Raw genomic sequence first — 21,966 nt, 5'->3', positions numbered from 1 at the left:
CCTGGACCCCGTGTGGCCGGGCGCACCTCTGCGGCTCTGAACTCGAGAAGCTAATACTGCCCTGCCTGATAGTGCCATAAAGAAGAGCGGCAAGGAGCCCTCGATCGAGGTTGGATATGTACCTGTGCGGCAATTGCTGCGACTGGGGTGGTGAGTGACTCTAGCCTGACGGTGTCCAAGAATAGACCCAAAGATCCCTACGTGAGCGCCTGCGGAGAGACCCCACCGTCCCAGAGAAGGCGAGTGGGCCGGACGGAGGTCCTTGCCTATGGTGGTGTGAGAGGCTCCCATCCAGAAATCTATTTCAAGTGCTCTGTGGGATGGAGCCCGCAGCCCCGCTTCTCTGCATCGCCATGAGACCCACGGCTGACTTCGAGTGGAGCTCGGAGGATTGACCCGGACCCCAACGCTGCCGTGCAAGCTCTCGCACAGCTGATAGCGGGTGAAGACTCCACTGGAGATTGGAGGTGAGGCGGAGGTGGGCTTGTGGGTGCACCGGACTCTTTAGTAGACAGTGGAACTACCCAAGATTAAACGGTACCTAGGACATGAGCTGGGACTGCTGTGGGGCCTACCTTGGCTGTGCTTGAGAGGCACCTATCTGGAGCACATGTGGCGGACTGTGCCTGATGGGGCTTGAGCGCACCAATATATCGTTTTGGGCTCCCGTCGCCTCTGGGTCGAACACTGCCGCTATCTGAACCCCCATGTTATTTAATTGGAGCTCCTGCTTGCCACGCTGCATTTCTGGTGCACTGGGGGAGAGGAAGCCCTGCCTAGCATTATTTGGAGAGCGGCTGACATTGCACGTTGGCAGGTAGTGGAAGAGTGGCTGTGTGACTGTGTTGCTCTTGGGAACCATAAATGACTTGCAGAGCGAGTCACCATGAATGAGCGGACTTTGGGAGAGCTTCCTCCTGCGGTGACGGAGATGAAAAAACAACTATCAGTAGTTGAGGCGCAGGTGCGATCTCTAGAACTTCAAGCGGAGGATGCAGAGAATTGCTCCTGCCGCAACAATATTCAGGTAGTGGAACTGCCTCTATGTCGCCCTACATGGAATATTGGCTGCATACAGAGGTAGCTCCCAAGGGCCTTTCTGCCTTTTTTGCAATAGAGAAAGCACACAGAGTCCCATCGAGACCGCCACGCCCTGGGGCACCCCCGAGACCAGTGGTGGCTAGACTCCTGTACTATAGAGATCGCAACCGCATCCTAGCCCAAGCTGGACAAAAAGAAGAGATCCAAGTCGACAATGCCTCCATGCGTATCTTTCCGGACCTCTCTAGGGAGATCCAGAGACGAAGGCGGAAAACAGCGTTTACAATGCTGTCATTACATCGTGCTACTATTACAACGCGATCGCTACAACGTCCGAGTTGTTAGTACGCGATGCATTTACATCACAAGTCATTACAACGACTTGCACTAGGGGGCGCTGAGGTATTGGAAATTAATTCCAACACCTTCCCTACTGTTGCGCAAACTGGAGTAGGAATAGTAATTACTACTATTCCCGAGTCCAGCGCGCTCCCTAGTGGAAGTCGTTGTAATGACATGCGAAGTAAATGTATTGCATACTAACAACGCGGTCTAATCTAGATTAGTGCGGGAGTGCCTTTCCAATTACAAGACAAATGATTTGTAGCTGTGAGGCAACTTTAGGGACGAGACAGAACTATGGTAAACGTATATGCCCCAAATGTAGAACAGGGCCTATTTCTTGAGAGCCTCTCGAGGCAACTAGCGCCATATCTAACCACTACGACTATAATAATAAGGGACTTTAACTGCGTATCTGACATCCAACTGGACCGATCACTCCCCACCCTTCCTGACTCTCAGACCGTGTGTGCAGCCATAGTGTTCAGGGACTGGCAACAACATTGGGGACTCATTGACTCGTGGAGACGGACGGACCCACTGGAGCAAGACTATTCTTTCTTTTCTGGGCTCCAGGAGGTACATGTCAGGCTAGGTCTGTTCCTGTGCACACCCAATGTCTATAACTTGATTCACACTATTAAATCTCACTCTCGCACCATATCAGGCCACAATCTTGTCCTGATGTATCTGCTGCGGGCTTGCCTTTGACCTTCCATCCCTACATGGAGTTTGAAGCCAGAGTCACTGGAAGACCAGGACTTCCGCAAGACAATTAGAACTAAGATAGTACAGTATATTGTAGATAATACGGTTACAGCTTCCTCTCTGCAAAAAGAATGGGATGCTTTCAAGGCGGTTGTCTGAGGATACTGCCTGGCTGAATCAAAGGGTGTTAGACAAGTATTGCTGAAGGACATCCAAGATGTTATCAGGTCCGTGCGAGATTTGGAGCTCCGACAGCCGGGGCGCCCAGAGTTACAGCCAGAACTCCTTGAAGCCGGGGCGACAGTGGCAGTATAGGTAGGACGGCTTTTGAGCTTTGATTACAAACAATACATGGATAGAACACATGCAGAGCGAGACAAGTCTGCCTCCCTGCTGGCCTGGCTGGACAACCCAGATATGCATAGTTTGACCATATTGGAAATGGAGGACGAGGGAGGTAACAGAACCTATGCACAGGAAGGAATTAACTACATCTTTGCCAGGTATTACTCAAACCTCTAAACTAGTTCCACTTTTCAAAACAGTGCAGTAACACAGACTTACCTGGAGGCCCTGCCTGTGCTGCGGCTTGGGGATGACGAGGTGAGAGATCTTGAAGGCAACATTACCCCTTAGGAAATACTCTCTGACATCAAACATATTGCACGTAATAAGACCCTGGGAACGATGAGCTCCCGGTGGAATTATACGCCACTTACTCTAGGGAAATAGCACCTAGAGTGATCGCTTTATACCGGACACCACCAAAGAAGCAATGATAGTCAATGCCTAAAAACGGGTAAACATGCTTATGAACAATCAGCCTACCAACCACTATTCATGATTAACATCGATTATAAAATACAGAGCAAAATCCTAGCTGCTAGGCTTCTACTTCTAATGCCTTAACTGATCCACTCGGACGGTTGGGCAACATCCAACGCTTGCTGGCCATCTTTGAGGCTGAGGAAGCTGACTGAGAGGGAGCCACGAGTTTTGCTGTTGACATCGAGAAAGCATTCAATAGCCTTGAATGACATTACCTATATGAAGTACTGACCTGGATGGGGATAGGCGAAGGCTTCATAGTGTGGACTAGGTTGTTATATACTGGGCCTACGGCTAGGGTACGCATGGGAAGGACCAGCTCGGTGAGCTTCTCAGTGGGACGGGAAAAGCAACAGGGTTGCCCCTGGTCTTCACAATCGTTTCCCCTCGCTATGGAACCCTTGGAGGCCTCGGCTAGATCTGGACGATACTACAGAGGTCTGAGTATTGGTGGACATCACCATTGTATGGCGCTCTATGCAGATGACTTACTCATCTTCCTGCGCAATATGGGGGAAGACCTGAGAGCCGATCCGTGATGGAGGAGTTTGGGTTGGTATCTGGCTTGAAAGTCAACTGGCAGAAGTCCAGGCTCTTTCCTGTGGTGCAGAGCAGTGATCCCCCAAATGGACTGGCCCATCTACAGTAGGAACCCCGCTGCCTAGCATACCTTGGGGTTAGGATATATCATGACGGAGCTCACCAGCCAGATGGGAACGTGGGATGAGCTATTTGATCTCTGAGGACTTCCGTTGATTCCTGGAAGACTCTGCCACTCATTGGGTTCATCTGGGACAGGGACGACGATGTGTTGCGATGGCAACGATGCATCGCTTAGCGACAGCAGGAGGGATTGGCGGTCCCAGGCTTTGAGGCATATTATAAGGCCACCCAATTGGAAAGGCTGATTCGGTGACTGGGGCATCACCAAAATCTTGACCGGACCCTGGGTCCCTTTGTACCTTCCCTTGTCGATCTACTTAGAGTATTCCTTCGAGTGAAGAGATCACCTTTGAATGACTCCGAAGAGCTTAGAGTGATGGCAAAGTGTTGGGGTAGAGGTCTTCAGAAGATACATACTAAAACCTTTTATTCCCCTGACCTACCTCTAGATTTCCTAAGGGCATTACCGCATAGCGGCAGCTGGCCGAGATATTGACCTGTGGACAAAGGTAGGAAACCTCTTTAGAGATACGGAAGTGCTTCCGTTTGAGGAGTTCTGCTCAGAATTTTATTTACCTCAGGGGCATTTCTTGTTGCACACAGCACTCACGACAGTGGTGTGCGCATATTGGAACACGGGGGACTAGCGAGCCTCCGACATCAAAAAGATGTCAATATATAGCACTCTCAGCAGGCATCATTAAGACCGTGCCCTGTCTATATAGAGTGATCCGGACGAACCTGCAGCAACCGTTAAAAAGACTGCGCTCCAGATGGGAGGATGACTCGAGAATTCCTATCTCCGCTAAGCATTGGGACTGCATCCTAGATAGAATACCCAAGGTTTCTTGCCATTCACGTTTTGAACTCATCAGTTACTATATTATGCACAGATTTTATCTAAACCTGGAGTGAGTGAGCAGATACTTTCACGTAACAGATGCAGCATGCCCTAGATGCGGGGAGGGAGGAGCTCACAGCCTACACATGTTTCGGACATGTCCCTTAGTAGATACATATTGGGATGGGGTACTTCACACACTCGGGGAGGTTACAGAAAGAGAGATCCCTCGCACTCCCCGACATTGCCTACTGGGATGGTTTGCCCATACATCTAAAATGAAAAAGTCACAAGTAGATTTAAAAACCTAGCATTTACCCATGCCAAATGGGAGATAGTGAGAAATTGGAAGTCCACGGGGGCCCTCGGATCACTGTGTGGTGAAGAGAACTGATTAAGTGGGTGGGCTGTGAGGGGGGAATACTCCTATGAGACGCCCAAAGAGATATAGGAAACATTGAAGTGAGTAGAGCCTGGGGAGCCTTGGTGGATAGCATTTCCAACCCGGAGCCTGCTGTGCCCGCGGGATCGCCTCCTAGATTGTAAATTACTTAATGGCATACCGTCCTCTCTACCTTGTATTGAGTGCCCTCCTCACCTGCTCTGCATATTTTATATTTAGTTATTTGCAATTTTCATATTTCATGAGATGCGATGGAATCTCTGTAGCACGTCATGTACCTTCATTCAAAAATGCTGTAGTAACTACAAACACATTTTTTTAACTCTATTTCCAGTGGGATGGGGGACATATTAGAGCTTAGTCCTGCTAGTGAAGGCCTGTACTACCAAGCTCTCAGGAGTAGGATGCTATTTTGGAATGGCAGGGGCACCAGGAGCAGATCTGTGACAATGTGCCACCTGTCTGTTTACTGGCAAGAGCAGGGTTTGGTCCAAATATCAATGAGGGTGTCAGTCAGGTCCTCAGTGAAAAGCAGTAAGGATTCAGCTGAGGACTATCTTGATTGCAGCATGCACTTCTGTGAGGACGTTGGCCTTTACCTCAACAGAAGGCAATTGTGGATTTAAGACTTCCGCTGCCCATCTAATGACAACTGTGAATAAAGCAGACTGGCCTGTTGTAGGGCCATATAAAAATGGTCAACATAGTGTGGAGAAAATTCAGCACCACCATTGCAAAAATCTGTTAGCTCTGGTCAGAATTGAAGATGCACGTTTGCTGGAGAACTGGAAGGTGGCTCTTTGGCAAAGGCACTGTCTTATCAGAGTCAGAATGTATGAGGGCCGGTATCGACATGACAGGACTGGTGTGGATTGAGATGCGGGGCATGGGGTTGGCTACAGATCTAGACCTGAACCCAAAGCTGGTTCAGGACGTACAGAGTTGAGGGATTACAGTAATCTGAATGGAGGCCTCAGCGGATCCATTGGGCCTAAAGGCCCACCAGAATAGGCCACCAGGGTGCTGATGTGGAGCATGGCCTTCTTAAACGCCTTGTGCTGTCGCCGATGGATCCAGAAATTCGAGGAGCAATATAATCAGTTGCAGAATTAGTTTCCTGTATAGGGGACCAGGAAAGAGACTGTGGGACCTCGAAACACAGATGTAACATGGCAAGGCTGGAATGATGCCCACTTTAACTTCTGGGTGTTGCTTTTAAGTTTTTGACTTACCTGAAAACTTGGATCGCAACAACAGGACGAGAGAACGAGTCGTGTCCTTGAGTTTGAGCAGAAACGGCACTTACGCGAGTTCCCTTGGTGCCCGGTGACATACAACTTAGCTTTGGGGTCCTGGATTGCCTCCCAGTGAAACAAGGCACACTCCACACACAACCTGGAGTCATGGCCGAAACCCAACACCAAAAACACACCTCATGGGATCTTTCACAGACATTTGTTTGAGACTGTCCCTACAAGGCTTAAACCCTGTAGTTTTAGAAGGGGACACTTTTTCCTTGCACAATGGAAAGAGATTTAAAAAGAAAAACTTGTAAACTGATGAGAAAAGATAGGAGCTAGCTCCGGATACGCATATGAAGGCATGGAAAGAAAGGAACTTCTTGGGTAGAACCTATATGCAGCTCCTTTTGCCACTTCTGAGGTGGAGAAGGATCGACGTCGAACTGCACAATGCCACCTACTGGCATCCAGGGCCTATGCTAACAAATCTTCTGGATCTAGTCAGGTGTATGAGGATATTCTAAAGGTGATGACTATGCAGTTAGAAGTACCCAGCAGAAAAAGTGGTTTAATCATTACAATTAATGGACAATTCAGCTGCTGAAGGGTCAGCGGTCCCTCATGCTGTATCCATGTGTGAACCAGATACAAATGTTATCTTTCTAGCAGGTCCAGTACATTTTGGTTGTGCAGGACCTTTGCCACATGTCCCCTTCCAAAGGCCCTACAGTGCTTTTCATGTTTATCACCAACTCTGAGCGATTACTTTTTGATATAAGCAACATCTGAATATGAAGTGTCCAAACAACTAACCATGTCTGAAAACCTATATAGAAGAAATATGCTACCTACTCAGCCCCCAGATCTAGTGCTCTGTTGCTGGAGAGGGAAAACCCACCAACAACACTCTATTGGACACAAAGGTGTTTGAAATAAATAAATACAAAAAACAGGAGTTGTTACCCTCCCATGTAGTTCATTACCATGGTACTGTGGCACACCTGAAAAGAAGATGCACTTTGTCTACATCTGTTAACCCCACAACAGTTTGGTGCCAACTTGGAATTTTAATGGAAAATCTGATTTGGGCAAACAACCCCAAAAACTGGATGCCAGTTGGTGAAGCAGAGGCAGTGTTCACCTTTTCCATGAACAGAGAACTTTGCACACCATAGTATGGGAAGGTGAGGACCTGAGGTGGAATCAGTGACTATCTGCCTTTGAGTGGGAAGTCTACTTCCGCTAGGACTGAGAACATGACATACACTGCAGAATCCTGCTGAAGGATGCAGACTGCCTTGTGTACCAATACTACTAAAGACTGAGAACCAGTTGTGCTCAGTACTGCCGGTGATAGCTGTGCTAAGTCATACTCAGATTGAAGTTCCTGCATGAATGTCTAGCCCAATCTTCCAAGACGTGTAATTGTGAAATAATATCCTTGAAAGAGTGAAGCCAGAATGTGTGACACAGAAGTAAAGTACGCCCAACAGTGTGAGACACTTGACCTGCAACTTTTATACTGTGCAGCAGTCCAAGCAGCTTCCGTTTCTTCACGCTAAGTCATGTTTCACCGTGGCGTGCGCGCACCACTCGCTGGTGTTTTTTGTTTGTGAATATCTATTTACTGATATACACGCACAGATATGTACATTTATATAAATTAAAATATAACAGATTTATAGAAAGTGAGTTGATGTATACATGTGTTGATTCATAGAGATGTATAAACACGTACTGCCTGCAGATATACGTATATTACAACAGCCATAAATTTCTCTGAGCGCACATTGTACAGGTAGAAGTGCACTGTCGTGACTCCATGCCATACATACAAGCGCACTGAAGCAGCCTGCCAGATGCTTCAGCAACGTGCACCAGGACTGAACACAACGCGCGTCATGTGACCATGCGCGGCTGTTTGCAGCCAGCCAGGGTTCCCTGCCAGGCCAGAGAGGTAGGAAGAGGGAGACCCACGGCAGGAAGACGCAGGGTCAGCGCTGCACTCCCGTCTGTGGAAGTGATCTGCCCTGCTCTCTCAGGAGTGACAGGCAGCTAGAGTGAGGAATGCCTTAGTGTGCACAGACAGCAGGCACACAGGATAAGAAATCACAGACAGATGGGGAAGGGGTTGCCCACGAGTGAAACCACAACAGACAGCCACTGTGTCAGCGCTGCACTCCCTGCAGTGGAAGTGATCTGTCCTGCTCTCTCAAGAGTGACAGGCAGCTAGAGAGTGAGGAATGCCTGAGTGTGCACAGGCAGCAGGCACGTATGGTAGGAAGTCACAGACAGATGGGGAGAGGGGTCGCCCACGAGTGGAACCACGACAGACAGCCGCAGGGTCAGCGCTGCACTCCCTTCAGTAGAAGTGCTCGCGTTTCAGTAGAAGTGCTCGCGTTTCCTCTCGCATGCGTGACAGGCATCTAGAGAGTGAGGAATGCCTCAGTGTGCACAGGCAGCAGGCATACAGGATAGGACGTCACAGACAGATGGGGGTAGGGGGCGTTCACGAGTGGAACCACAACAGACAGCCACTGGGTCAGAGCTGCACTCCCGTCAGTGGAAACGCTGCACCCTTGTATCTCAGGAGTGGCCGAAGCTGGGGCTAGCGCCTAGAGAATGGGGAATATCTGTGTGCACATGGGAATGCCTCCTTGTTTACAGGGAGGAGGACTAAAGGAGGACTGAAAGCCACAGGCAGACAGGGTGGGAGTGCACATAAGAGTGGAACAGCAGGCAGCCTCAAGATCACCACTGCACTCCCTTCAGTGAAGACGCCCCGCCCCACTGTCCCAGGAGAAGCAGAGTCTGTGACAGCCACCTAGGCAGCGAGGAATGCCTATGTGTGCACAGGCAGCTGACACAGAGAACGTCAGGAAGTGACAGACAGTTGGGGGGAAAGAGTGCACCGACGAGCAGTACCACTGCAGGCAGTCACGGGGTGGGCACTCCACCCCTCCAGGCGAGGTCTCGGGGTGCAGAGAGCCCGGTCAGAGGATAGACAAGAGGGACAGGAGAGGGTCCCCTTCAATGACTGTAGAAGCCTCCTTCTGTTAACAGAACTATTAGGTCTGGCTTTCTCGGTGTCCAGAGTGCTAGGACAAGGGGAGTGTGGGGGGGGGGGGCATAAAGAGAGTGAATCAATCCCCTTGGTGTCTCTGCTGTGTCCTGGTTCAGCAGTGAAGGGACCTGTACATGTGATCAGAACAGAACAGGGCCCCTTGTAAGGGAGAGACTGAAGGGATGCTCTCCGTGATGTGCTTACCCATGTGTGCTTCCTCCCCACTTCCCTCCGTCATGTGCTCACCCTGAGTGCTTCCCCCCACTTCTCTCCGTGATGTGATCACCCTTGTTTGCTTCTTCCCCACTTCCCTCCCTGATGTGCTCACCCTGTGTGCTTCCTCCCCACTTCCCTCTGTGATGTCCTCCCCCATGTGTGCTTCCCCCCCACTTCCCTCTGTGATGTGCTCACCCATGTGTGCTTCCTCCCCACTTCCCTCTGTAAAGTGCTCACCCTTATCAGCTTCCTCCCCAATTCTCTCTGTGATGTGCTCACCCTGTGTGCTTCCTCCCACTTTCCTCCATGATGTGCTCACCCATGTGTGCTTTCTCCCCACTTCCCTCTGTCATGTGCTCACCCTGTGTGCTCCTCCCCACTTCCCTCCGTGATGTGCTCACCCATGTGCGCTTCCTCCCCACTTCCCTCCGTGATGTGCTCACCCATGTGTGCTTCCTCCCCACTTCCTTCCGTCATGTGCTCACCCTGTGTGCTTACTCCCCACTTCCCTCTGTGATGGCTCACCCTTGTTTGCTTCCTCCCCACTGTCCCTCTTCACCCTTCATCCTGCACCTCCAAGTCCAACCCCCCCCTCTCTAGCATCTCCTCTCCTGTACCAAGGCACAGTTTTACACCTCACATCCTCTCCTCTCTTCCCATTAGCTTTATTTACCACAAAAATGGATTTGCTTCAAGTAAATAAAAGGCATTGTCATTTACAATGCCAATACCTCAAACTCTAGTAAATGCGAGACCTATTGCATTACAAATGCTTGTTGGCCTGGTCATTAGGCCCAATAGGGGTTGCTGAGACTTTTGAAAGTTGCTTACTGGTCAAGACCTTAATATCACCCAAGATACGGTTCCAAATATTCTCCAGTGCTGGGAATCCCACACCATACACAGCATTCCTACAGAGGAAAAAGGTACATCTCGAGCATTAATCTGTTACAATGGGATCAATTCCATGCACTCTTGCTGGGGTGAGGTACGGGTGATGAAAATATTTGTGTTGTACGGGTTTGAATTTAGCATTCTTAGAAACCGTAGCCAGGTATCTGATAAGTGCTCGATGTCCAGTGCAAACACTAGTGAGGACATGGGGACTATAGCCTAGTACACCTTTTTACCTTCTAGGATTGAGATCTCTTGCCTGATTTTGACCATAGTGATCGGTTCAGCTTAGAGTAAGAGTATCCATACCAATATCTCGCCCCAGAATATCACCAGTACCACAAACAGAAACTTGCAACTCAAGAAAAGCACCTCTATGCCCATTGACAAAACAGCAGGCAAACAATCCTATTCACCAAAGCCATGTAGCAAATAGAATAACCTCTCCATATTAGTTAATGTGCTTCTACCCAGAACAAATCCTTTCTGATTCCAGATGTATAATCCAGCCTTGTTGTTTAATGATACAATGTAATTATGTCTGCATTCATGTTATTGAGTGAAAATCTAGAAGATGTAATTATTTGGCTGATAAAGTTAGCTATAGTCTTAAAATGGATTTCAGACATTCAACATAATGGACTCCACATATTCATTTACATTGTCAATAACGTTGATACTTACCCCAAACTGTTCACCAATTGAAACCAGGATCCTGCAAGGAATACAGAAAAACATAATATGATTCGTTATTCAGTGGAAACAAAAGTTTGCTGTTTTAATAAAAAAATAGAATATTTTTTTCTGAATGGTACTTCATGCTTTTAGTGGGTCTGTAAGCTCAACGTTCTCATCACAATCGAAGAACACAAACATTTAAGAAAATGGTGATCAACACTAACAAAACCTTCTCTAATTTAAAAACACATATGGAGCTCAGGTATTGAATGGGCAGCAAAGGTGTATGATTCCCTCACACATGGAAAAGATACAGCCCAGACACTAGAGCAAGCTTCCTTTTGCAAACAAAACAAAAACAGCAGTGGCAGCACTGCTAACTTCCCTAAGAAACAGAATAGGTACAACATAAACAACAGCAGTACATGTGTTCATAAGCAAACATAAGAGGCAGAACACACACAGTTAGCTTTCAGTGAACATGCTGAACCGGTACAGTATGGTGAGCAACAGTACAAACTTTCTTGAGCAAAGAGCAGGTAAAGGAGTAACTGCAATGGATGTATGCATGTAAACACACACACCAGCTGTATAATGTTTCCTCGCACTTCTTTATCAGTATATATTCTATTCCATTACCATGTTCACTTGCTAATGTGACATTTCTATTTAGGCAGTAGACTAGTGCACTATATTGCTATGTTTAAAATATCATTTTATGAAGCATTTAAGAGTTTGTTATATGCCAAAGTGCAACATTTCCATGACTGCAATATTAGATTACCCAATCGTGCATCTGAAGGTGGTGTAAATGTCCCATAGGTGCCTTTTCATGGCCCATCACAAAGGCAAGTACCTTCTCAGCTCTGCACCCACACAAATGTTATCAGCTGATTATAGTGCGTCTTACTAGCTTTGCAGCATGATGTACTCTTTGGATTTGGAAAGTGAATTTTAAGCATGAACAAGTTACTTACCTTCAGTAACGATATATCTGTAAGAAACATAGGTTAGTTATAGATTCCTTACCTTAGAATTACCCCCAGGCGTCAGACTGGATCCAGAAAGCTTTTCGTCAGCAGTACCGCTGCGCGTCGGTTGACTCCACGTTCATGGTCGTGGTCGCCGGGATGACATTGCAGTAGCTACATAGACGCTGCCCTCGGGCACTGACGTCAGTTCTGTACACGACTTTCCACACCTGAAGTGCAGAGCCATGCAAGAAACGGACCGATGCACAAAACTAAGGCCCTGAAAGGAAGTCCTTAACCCTAGAAGTCAGTTCGCAGAACGGGGAGGATGGGTGGGGCGGTAAGGGATCTATAACTAACCTATGTTTCTAACAGATATATTGTTACCGAAGGTAAGTAACTTGTTCATCTGAAAGAAACAGTTAGTTATAGATTCCCTACCTTAGAACAGATACCCCAGCAATACAAACCTTGGAGGGGGGTCTGCGAACTAAGTTCACACCAGAAAGTCCTGGAGAACAGAACAGCCAAAGAAGCTGTCTCTCCGAACTTGGCTGTCCAGGCAGTAGTGTTTGGTGAACGTGTGCGGCAATGTCCACGTAGCTGCCTGACAGATGTCATTAAGGGGGACTCCCCATCTGTGGAAATATGGATTTTTATGGTCGGTTATGTCCCCTATCTTGGACCCCAACGGTTTCATGTATAAGTCACAAGTACATGTATGTTCCCTCCAGTTCCAGTTATGAAGACGCAAATACATGTGCGTCCACCGTCAACATGTCCTCTTTCAGATCCGCCATGAATGGGCCGGATATTCTATTCCTAAGTATAAAAGGCCACCGGCTTTATATGGTTCACTTCCCACATTTCTACAGATTCAGGCGAGTAGGCCCTGATTCTGCCACCAAGCCTTTTCTTGCCTTCTGCCTCTGAAAGCTCCAGTCTGAGCCTGCATCTGTGACCATGAACTTTGTCTTACTCCCTGCGCGGCTAACGGTGCCTGATCCAGCCCGTCGCCTGCCAAAAACTGTATTTCACCTTCGAGATTATCTCCTTCGCTCCTCATCCGATGCATTCCTTTCTAGCAGTTTAAGTAAACATTCCTCCAGCTACCGTGCAAAGGGGCCAGGCCTCGCTGCCCTCATGCAAGTAATTCATAGCCCTGTTACCATGGAATATTCCTACCCCCTCGCATCTAGTGTAGACACTTAGACGCTTGTACACGCACTAACAGTCAGTATAGTCAGTATAGAATAAGATTCTATCCTAAGAGACCTCTCTTTTTGGATAACACAGTTCTTTAAACATAGGATATTAGATATGATTTGGGATTAGGTTGACATAACCCCAGACTTTTGTCTCCACATGTAGAGCTAAATGTCAAGTCCCATTCTCCCCCTAGTTGCACGTCAACTCACACGTCATGCTGCTGCGTGCGCATCTCTGCCAAGTATTCTTGCTGACATTGCGAAATTCTTTCATGGAACCACCCATTTGTGACATCATACCTAATGACGTTCTTTAGTTACGCCTAGTTACACCCATTTTAGTTACGCATGTATGCCTTTATCTCTGTTATCAACTGTTACGCCTCCTGCATCTGTTTTACTGTAATGCCTTTTCTATAAAAATGATTACCTGTCAATAATGTATTGTTCCTTCCTTCCTGAACTTTCGTGGTGATGGAATAGAAGGCCCATAATTCGAATTATGTTCCTTTGTATAGGAATAAAGCCCGTTCCGAACCTCTAATACCACGGATTCTGCCTCTTATTTTCTGAGCTATTCTTATTAATTTTCCGCATCAAATTAAGTACCGGTAATTAAATTATTTACCACATATATGGCGCCCGAACAGGGACACTTTCTCATCTCACGCGCCGGAGGTGCGTTGCAGGCCCGGTCTCCTGCCACAGCTGGACGGACAACAACGCGTACCCACAGGATTTCCTGTATCTCCCTCCTGCCTAGCGGGGGTAACTGAGGCTGCGATCAACACCCAGACGAGGCGGTGAGAAGTGCGAAGTATCCCGACCAGAGCCTAGCTGAGAGAGCAAGATCCGAGGTATACAGAGGCCCACCAAGTTCCGAAGTTCCGAAGTATCGAGTCGAGTCCAGTCCGGTCCAAGTCCAGTTCAAGTTCAGTTCCGAGGCCTTCCGTTCCGAGCTACCCGGTGAGTACCATTGCCGGGGAGGCGTTCTGACGTGCACATAGGTTGTGCCGGTCAAGACGGGTTTGGGTACACAAATCCGGTCTGCACTGTTTCAGCAGTGTATCTGTACTGTTTAGCAGTATATCTAGTATGTCTAGTATATAATTCAGAATACCTAGTTAGTGCCGAGTATTATGCTTAGTGACTAGATCCCTAAATGGCCATCATTGTTGTTCATTAAATGTTAAATGTTAAATGTTTTAAATACGTTCTGCATATTGTGGTGTGAATGACTGTTCATTATTGTGTTTTGTTGTATTAAACGTGTTCAAAATTAGGTATCAGATCAGTTCTCAATATGCCGCTCTTTTCCAAATTAAGACAGATCAAAACTAGAAAAGGGGTACTCGAAGAAGCTGTTCCCATTCCTCCTAGGGACACTCCAGGGTACTTCATGTATCATAAACATGGCCTAGACGCCATATTATTTCTTGATTTATGGGTAGACTACACCAAGGAATTACCAGAAAGTCAGAGGTGGCCCGCAGCTGGGACCTGGGATGCAGATTGCATCATGAAAGTAGAGGAAGAATTATGGAAAAAGAAAGCTAGACAATCACAGAAAGATGCCATTGAATTATGGCGTAAAGAATCGTATAGACGTACAGAAAAAGCACGCAGACAGGAAGAGAAGAGTAAGGAGAATTCAAATAAAGTCCGAGAAAATCTATTAATTGAAGAAGGTACCCGAGCAAAAGCAGAACAAGTAGACAGACAAAGAAATGCCCTTATGAATGGTATGTATCCTCTTCTGGCCGAAGGGTTACCTAAGGCTACTCCGGAGATACCAAAAGACTTGCCACCTCCGTTGTTTCCGATAAAATCACATCCCAAAGGGCATCCCAGAACCGCAGAAGATGTTTTTCTTTCCTCTTATTTAGACGACGCAGCTCCCGAGTATGCTAATACTGCACCACATAGACCGCCTGCCGAGGGGGTTCAACGCCAAGACCCTCCGTCTGTACCTCCACAACAACAAACTCCGATACAAGTTCCGGCAAGCACATCTGTTTCTACAGCTGTACCCACACCTATGGTTGCTATATCACGTTCAACGAATCCTTTCACATCCAGCACCCCAGGCGGTGCTACAGGAGGTACAACAAACATTTTTTCCACGCCACCCAGAGTAAATAAACTTTCCTTTCAAGAATTAGCCCACCAACGCACGCCCAAACTAGTAACTCCCGACATGCTTAAGGAACTTCTAGTAGATTGTAGATATGACCCTGTGCCCGGCAAAAAGGATGAAATGCTGCTGGCCTCATTACGTATCCGACGAGCTGCAATATATTTAGGGAGGCTACCAGGAATGACTACACATTTAGAAAATATATATAATTTTATCCAGTCAGGGCGAGATTCTGAAAGTATTAATAGAGCCATGGAGTACCAGAAAGTGGAGATACAGGGGGAACTGTTACGTTTCCTCATAAATTGTGTGGTCAGAAATCAAGACCGACCAGGGGTAAATCCGGAAGAAATGCGAATTCTTACCACATGGAGTCGGAATATATCAGAGGGGAGACATGATAAACTACTAAGTATAGTAGCTATGTGCCGAAAGATCCGCAAAGAAGTAGAACGAATACACGAAGAAAGATTGGCGGTAGACCAGCCTGAACAAAACGAGGAGGAGGAAGAATTAGAACTGCCCACAGGACAGTTAGAAACCATGGCCTATGTAGGTAGAGGAAGGTCTTGTAATAATACTAGATGCTTTACTGATCCGATACGTCCGATACGTCCAGAAAATAACAGAAATTTCCAAACCCCTATAATAAATATAAGGTCCCCCGAACATTCGTTCCAAGCCGCTGACAAATTACTCCGAGAACGAAGGGGTTATCATATACTCGATTCTATGGACGAACAAGAATTAGCCAGGTCAGCCGTTCATTGGGTTGACAGTCCCGGAAAATATAATGATGATACACTAGCACACACGTTTTTGAACCTCACCCCAGATGAACAGCGTTTAGCTGGTATCTACATGAGTCAACAACTCCTTATATTATATAAAAGCCAACACTCCGATCCTGGTCCCTTACCTGATATGTTAACTGAATTACTCACGAATAAACGGAGAGGTTCAGGTACTGAGTTAATTAGAGAAATACTAGAATCCAGAAAGCAGTACATTCTTTTTGTATGCCCCGAACATGTCTCACTGCCCATCAAGGAAAGAACGACGTATTATATGGATAGACAGAATCCCTTACGCGAAGTGCACCCGATAAAAGGTGATGACAATCAGTTTAAACGTGTGTTTGTATACACACCCATATCTAAAATGGAACTATTAGAAATGAAGAAAGTGGTACCCAGTCATGACAAAGACCCAGCGGGTTTCCACCGTGAAATTAAAGACATGTTGCTCATGGGAGAGTATACCTATCCCGACATTATGAAAATATTAAAGGTATTAATGCCTGCGGGCATTTATGAAAAACTCAAAGAAAAGGATTGGGAGGTGGGAGACCAAAAGATAGATTGGACAGCATTAGAAAACGAAGAAACAGCTCGAGGTCCAGTTTTAGGGCTTGGGGAAAAGACCAAAATACTACCAGGTTTATTAGTACAGGTACTGCCACGTTTATTAACTACGAAAAAGGAAGACTGGGGTGCAATCTCAGCCTGTAAACAAAAGCAAGATGAAGACACTAGTGACTTTTATGCCCGATTCGAAAAATGTTTTGGTATAAATAGTGGAATAAAAGCAAGTAGCGAATCGTATCCACATCTGTTTGTGACAAAATTAGTTGAAAATGCCTTGCCCCAAGTTAAGAATAGAGTATTGAAATTCGAGAGTACCTGGCAAGGTAACACTCCGTCACAAATGTTACAAATGCTACAGTACCATCACAATAGAATTAGAGAGGAACAAGAACATGAACAAAGACGCATGAAAGACACGAAAATGAAAATGCTAGTTTCCCAGACAGTTCCAGCTGACGGTCATAAAAAGGGAATAACACAGTCCAGTGTTTCAGCAGGTTCTGTAAAAGGGACATGCAACTATTGTAAACAGCCAGGTCATTATGTACACGACTGTCCGGTTTTAAAACATAATATCGCCATAGGTAATACAAAAGAAAGACCACGGCCACTTAGACAGGATCAGAACCAACAAGGAGCCCCGCAGCATGCACAGGCCATGCCAGCTCCGCAACAGTCTATGCCAGCTCCACCACCGCAGCCTATTGCTGCCACACCAACAACGACACGACAGATGTACCAGACCGCACAGTATGACTACCCTGATTATCAACGATACTCATGAAACAGCCTAGAGAGGGAAGTTGGTTTACCCCTTATCGAGGTCCCTGTAGATCAAGAAGGACCTTATGTACACAGTGAACTATTAGGCCAAAATAGAAAATTTTTACTTGATACAGGGGCAAGCCGAACAACCATAAAACGTAGTGAAGTTCCAGGGGCACCCCTCTCAGGCTCACAGAATATTTCCCTTGGTTTTTCAGGAAAACCTATCATTAACGAAGTGTCACAGCCTCTTCCACTTACGATTGGTCCCTTGACACGAACTACAGATTTATTGCTTACTAAATCATGTCCAGAAAACTTGTTAGGTATAAAAACATTGAAAGCTCTAGGAGCTATAATATGTTGTTCTCCGGAAGGAGTAAGATTGTTTTTACGAGATTTCAAAGGGCACTATGTGTCCCGAGACATGGATCACCGACTGCAGACTTTACCCACACATTTATGGGCACAAAGCCCTACAGATGTTGGTTGTATGAACATTACACCATATCGAGTCACACTAAAGACAGGAGTGGTACTACCACGAATGCGACAATACAAGTTACCCCCAGATGCTGTAGTGGCTTTACTGCAAATTGTTGACGAGCTTATTACCCAAGGAGTGGTTGTGGAAACCGACTCCAATGTATGTAATTCCCCGATAATTCCGATTCTTAAACGAACTGATCCAAAAGCCCCGCCAGTATATCGATTGGTTATTGATCTGCGCGAATTAAATAAATGTATTGTACCACAATACCCCGTAGTTCCAGACATTTCTTCATTACTGACAGCCATTGATTCCGAAGCAACATTCTTTACTGTAATTGATCTCAAGAATGCCTTTTTCAGCGTCCCAATAGATCCGGAAAGCCAATACTTGTTCGGATTTAGTTTAAATGGACGAAGCTTTAAATTCACACGCGCACCTCAAGGATTCACAGAAAGCCCCAGCATCTATAGCCAAGCACTGAAACGAGAACTTGACAGTATCCACATGCCAGTCAACACTGCCCTGCTTCAATATGTCGATGATCTGCTGATCACCGCTAGAAGCGAACCTGAATGTGAAAAAGCTTCACTGACGGTTTTACAATTTTTGGCCGAAAAGGGGCACAAGGTGTCCCCTTCTAAGCTGCAATTCTGTGTCCAGCGAGTTGTTTACCTTGGGCACTCGCTGTCCAAGGAGGGAAGGCAGCTTACGTCAGATCGCATCCAGTTAATTGCTAACATGCCAATACCCAAGACACAAAAGGAGGTACGGGCTTTTATAGGCCTCACTTCATATTGTAGGCAGTGGATCCCTCAGTATGCATTTCTAGCAAAACCACTCATTCAGTTGACAACACAGGAGGCGGCCACATCGACTGTCCTCCCTTGGACTCAGGAACATACACAAGCTTTTGAAAGCCTAAAGAAAGCTTTATGTCAAGCACCTGTTTTAGCAACACCATGTTACAATAAACATTTTACGCTCTTTGTTACAGAACGCGAAGGTACTGCCTTGTCAGTACTCACACAGGAACAAGCAGGATCACATAGACCATGTGCTTATTTCTCTAGTACATTAGATCCAGTAGCTCAGGCTCTGCCTGCGTGCCTGAAATCAGTGGCAGCGACAGCTTTAGCAATCAGACAAAGCGATGCCATAGTATTAGGACATCCATTGACAGTACAAGTACCACACGCAGTAGAGGTTCTTGTGAACCGAACGCAAACACAACACTTGACTATAGCAAGACTTACCGGTTACGAATTAACATTGTTTCAGCCACATATAGAAATCAGACGTTGTAATACGTTAAATCCTGCCACACTTTTGCCAGTAAACGGAACAGACCCACTAGCACATGATTGTATTGAAGTTATTACTATCACGACGAAACCCAGACAAGACTTAACAGACGTCCCATTGACAGATCCAGACCTGACGTTGTATGTAGATGGTTCATGTATGAGAACAAGTACAGGAGAGCTAGTGGCCGCGTATGCAGTCACAACAGACACTGAAGTCATTGAAACATATTGCATAAATACCTTGTCAGTTCAAGCAGCAGAGCTCATCGCTCTGACACAAGCCTGTATTCAAGCCACAAATAAAGTCAACATATACACTGATTCACGTTATGCATTCGGAGTTGTACATGACTTCGGCGTGCTGTGGCGAGAGAGAGGTTATTTAACTTCTCACGGTGCCCACATTCAGCACGGACCCCTCATTCATGCCTTATTAGATGCAATACATCTACCTACTGCAATATCAATTATGAAATGTAAAGCTCATACGAAAGTTACTGATATCATTTCCCAAGGCAATGATCTAGCTGATAGAACAGCTAAACAGACTGCTCAAACTCACATGTCTGACATGACAAAGACAATAGTTCTGACACCAACACATTGCATGACGGTTAAGGATCCCGCTCTTGACGTAATTGACATACAGACACATGCTACACCAGATGAAATAAAGAAATGGACTGAATTAGGAGGGATCCAAACGGATCAGGGATGGATGACGAAGGAAAAATCTATATGGTTTCTTCCCGACTCAATGGTCCAAGTCATCATTAACACAATACATAGTCCAGCGCACCTAGGAGAAAAAGCTATGCTAGACAGCATTCAACACATTTGGTTCAACAAACATTTGCGAGCCGCAGCTAAACAAAAAGTTCGTACCTGTATGATCTGTTGTCAGTTTAACCCAGGTAAAAGCATTCCCGTAGAACAGGGTGGATTTCAGCCTCCTGATCACCCTTTTGAAGTCCTCCAGATGGATTATATCCAGATGGAACGATGTCGAGGATTCAAATATGTTCTTGTAGTTGTCTGTGCTCTTTCCCGTTGGACAGAGGCATACCCGGTTTCAGATTACACTGCCCCGACTACTGCCAAACAGTTAGTTCGAGAATTCTTCCCACGGTACAGTTTACCACGTGTTGTCTACTCAGATAACGGCCAGCCGTTCTCATCCGAACTAATGAAACACGTTTCACTTTTGTTAGGCTATCAATGGAGATTTCACTGTGTCCGACACCCCGAGGCAGCAGGTCTCGTGGAACGACATAATCAAACTCTGAAAATTAGATTGTCCAAAATATGTAGACAGAAAGGTGTCGATTGGGTAGTAGCCTTACCAGTTGCACTCTTTTACATGAGAATGGTAGCGCACTCTCGAACAGGGCTATCCCCGTATGAGGTGATCTTCGGTAGACCACCAAATATGTGGGGGACGCCTATACCTCGTAAAATAACTGACGTTGACTGTAATATGCTGACAGATTACCTGGCTTCCTTGATGTCTGCACTACAATCTGGTCGTTCACAGGTAGCTGCAGCCTTTCCCGACAACACCGAGGTGAAACCCCATGACGTAGTTCCCGGGGACCTGGTGTTAGTGCGTAATTTTGACCGGAAGACTCAGCTGGATCCTAGGTGGAAATCGCCTCAACTTGTACTGCTCACCACGAGGACAGCCGTGAAGATCGAAGGTCGCAAAGGTTGGATACACTCGAGTCATATCAAGAAATTTTATGGACTACCATCCGATATAGAGACTAAACCCTGTATTTCCTCAAAGACAGACTCAAAGCTCCCTTTGGTTGAGAAATCGAACTCAGAACTATATAGACTAAAATTGAGGTCCAGTCAGTCAGACAATTTGATTGTTTAAGTCCTCTCCAAGGTGAATCGGTTGAATTTGTCTCTGACATGTATCCTCTGGACCGGAATAGAGAAAGAAATAATCAAATGCAGTTGAAAAAACATGCGTACTGTAAATCACTGCGTAGTCATTGCACAGTGACGTTGTTAATTTTGTTTTTCTTATGTCTTTTAATAATCACTGCAAGTATATTGTTGCACATATATTATCCTATTTCTAAACATGTTTACAATGTTACTGCTGAACATTCTTTTAGTGAATTACCCCCGCATGAGTTGTCATATAGATTTGCGCTGCGCAACAACACTTTTATTAGTATGTTACATCATTCCCATCAAACTAGCAATGCTACAAATTGTTGGATATGTGGCCGACTCCCTCCCTATCAGAACTATAAGGGAGTTTTGCCCCTCTTTCCCTATCCGTTCACACACAATGGCTCCTGTGGAGCATGGTTTAGTTTGATCAATTCCCTAGACTCGAATTCCGCAGTTTATCAAGACAACTGGGTATGGGGAAACCTGAACTTAGTTTTGCTTAAGGTCTGCTACCCTAACAAGGAGGGACTTCCCAAAAGAACAGGAACTGATCTAGAAAATGAAGTATATGGATTAGGTAATTTTACACTTAACCTCATGATCCTGAACGTTGAATCTGAAGCTACACCCATATTGCCCGCCATGTCGGTATTCCCAGTAAAAGGGGAACTATGTATAAGAAAGAATGGCTCCATACACATGGGCCATAGTAAATGCACCACTGTGATAAAATTTAGTGATCAAGGCAAGTCTACATTTAGAGCTTCTCGTCATTCCTACTTTATATGTGGCCAGACCGCATATATACGCCTACCTCTAGATTGGGATGGTACCTGTTATATAGCATTCCTCCTACCACCTGTTTTCTTAGCTCCTCCTGATTATCATAGAAAT

General features: G+C 46.1%; 1 protein-coding gene across 1 annotated transcript in view; it reads right to left on the bottom strand.

Moving 5' to 3' along the window:
- RB1 (RB transcriptional corepressor 1) overlaps positions 1-21,966 on the bottom strand; it is a 1,278,597-nt gene that overhangs the window by 114,733 nt on the left and 1,141,898 nt on the right. The window contains exon 24 of the mRNA XM_085621884.1: positions 10,926-10,956. Within this exon, the coding sequence (XP_085478010.1) occupies positions 10,926-10,956 (31 nt within the window). The remainder of the gene's footprint in view (positions 1-10,925; positions 10,957-21,966) is intronic.

Source organism: Triturus cristatus, chromosome 8, assembly GCF_964204655.1.
Source record: "Triturus cristatus chromosome 8, aTriCri1.1, whole genome shotgun sequence".
Taxonomy (NCBI): Eukaryota; Metazoa; Chordata; class Amphibia; order Caudata; family Salamandridae; genus Triturus; species Triturus cristatus.
The sequence above is the reverse complement of the archived record's forward strand: the minus strand, read 5'-3'. Positions and strand labels throughout refer to the sequence as shown.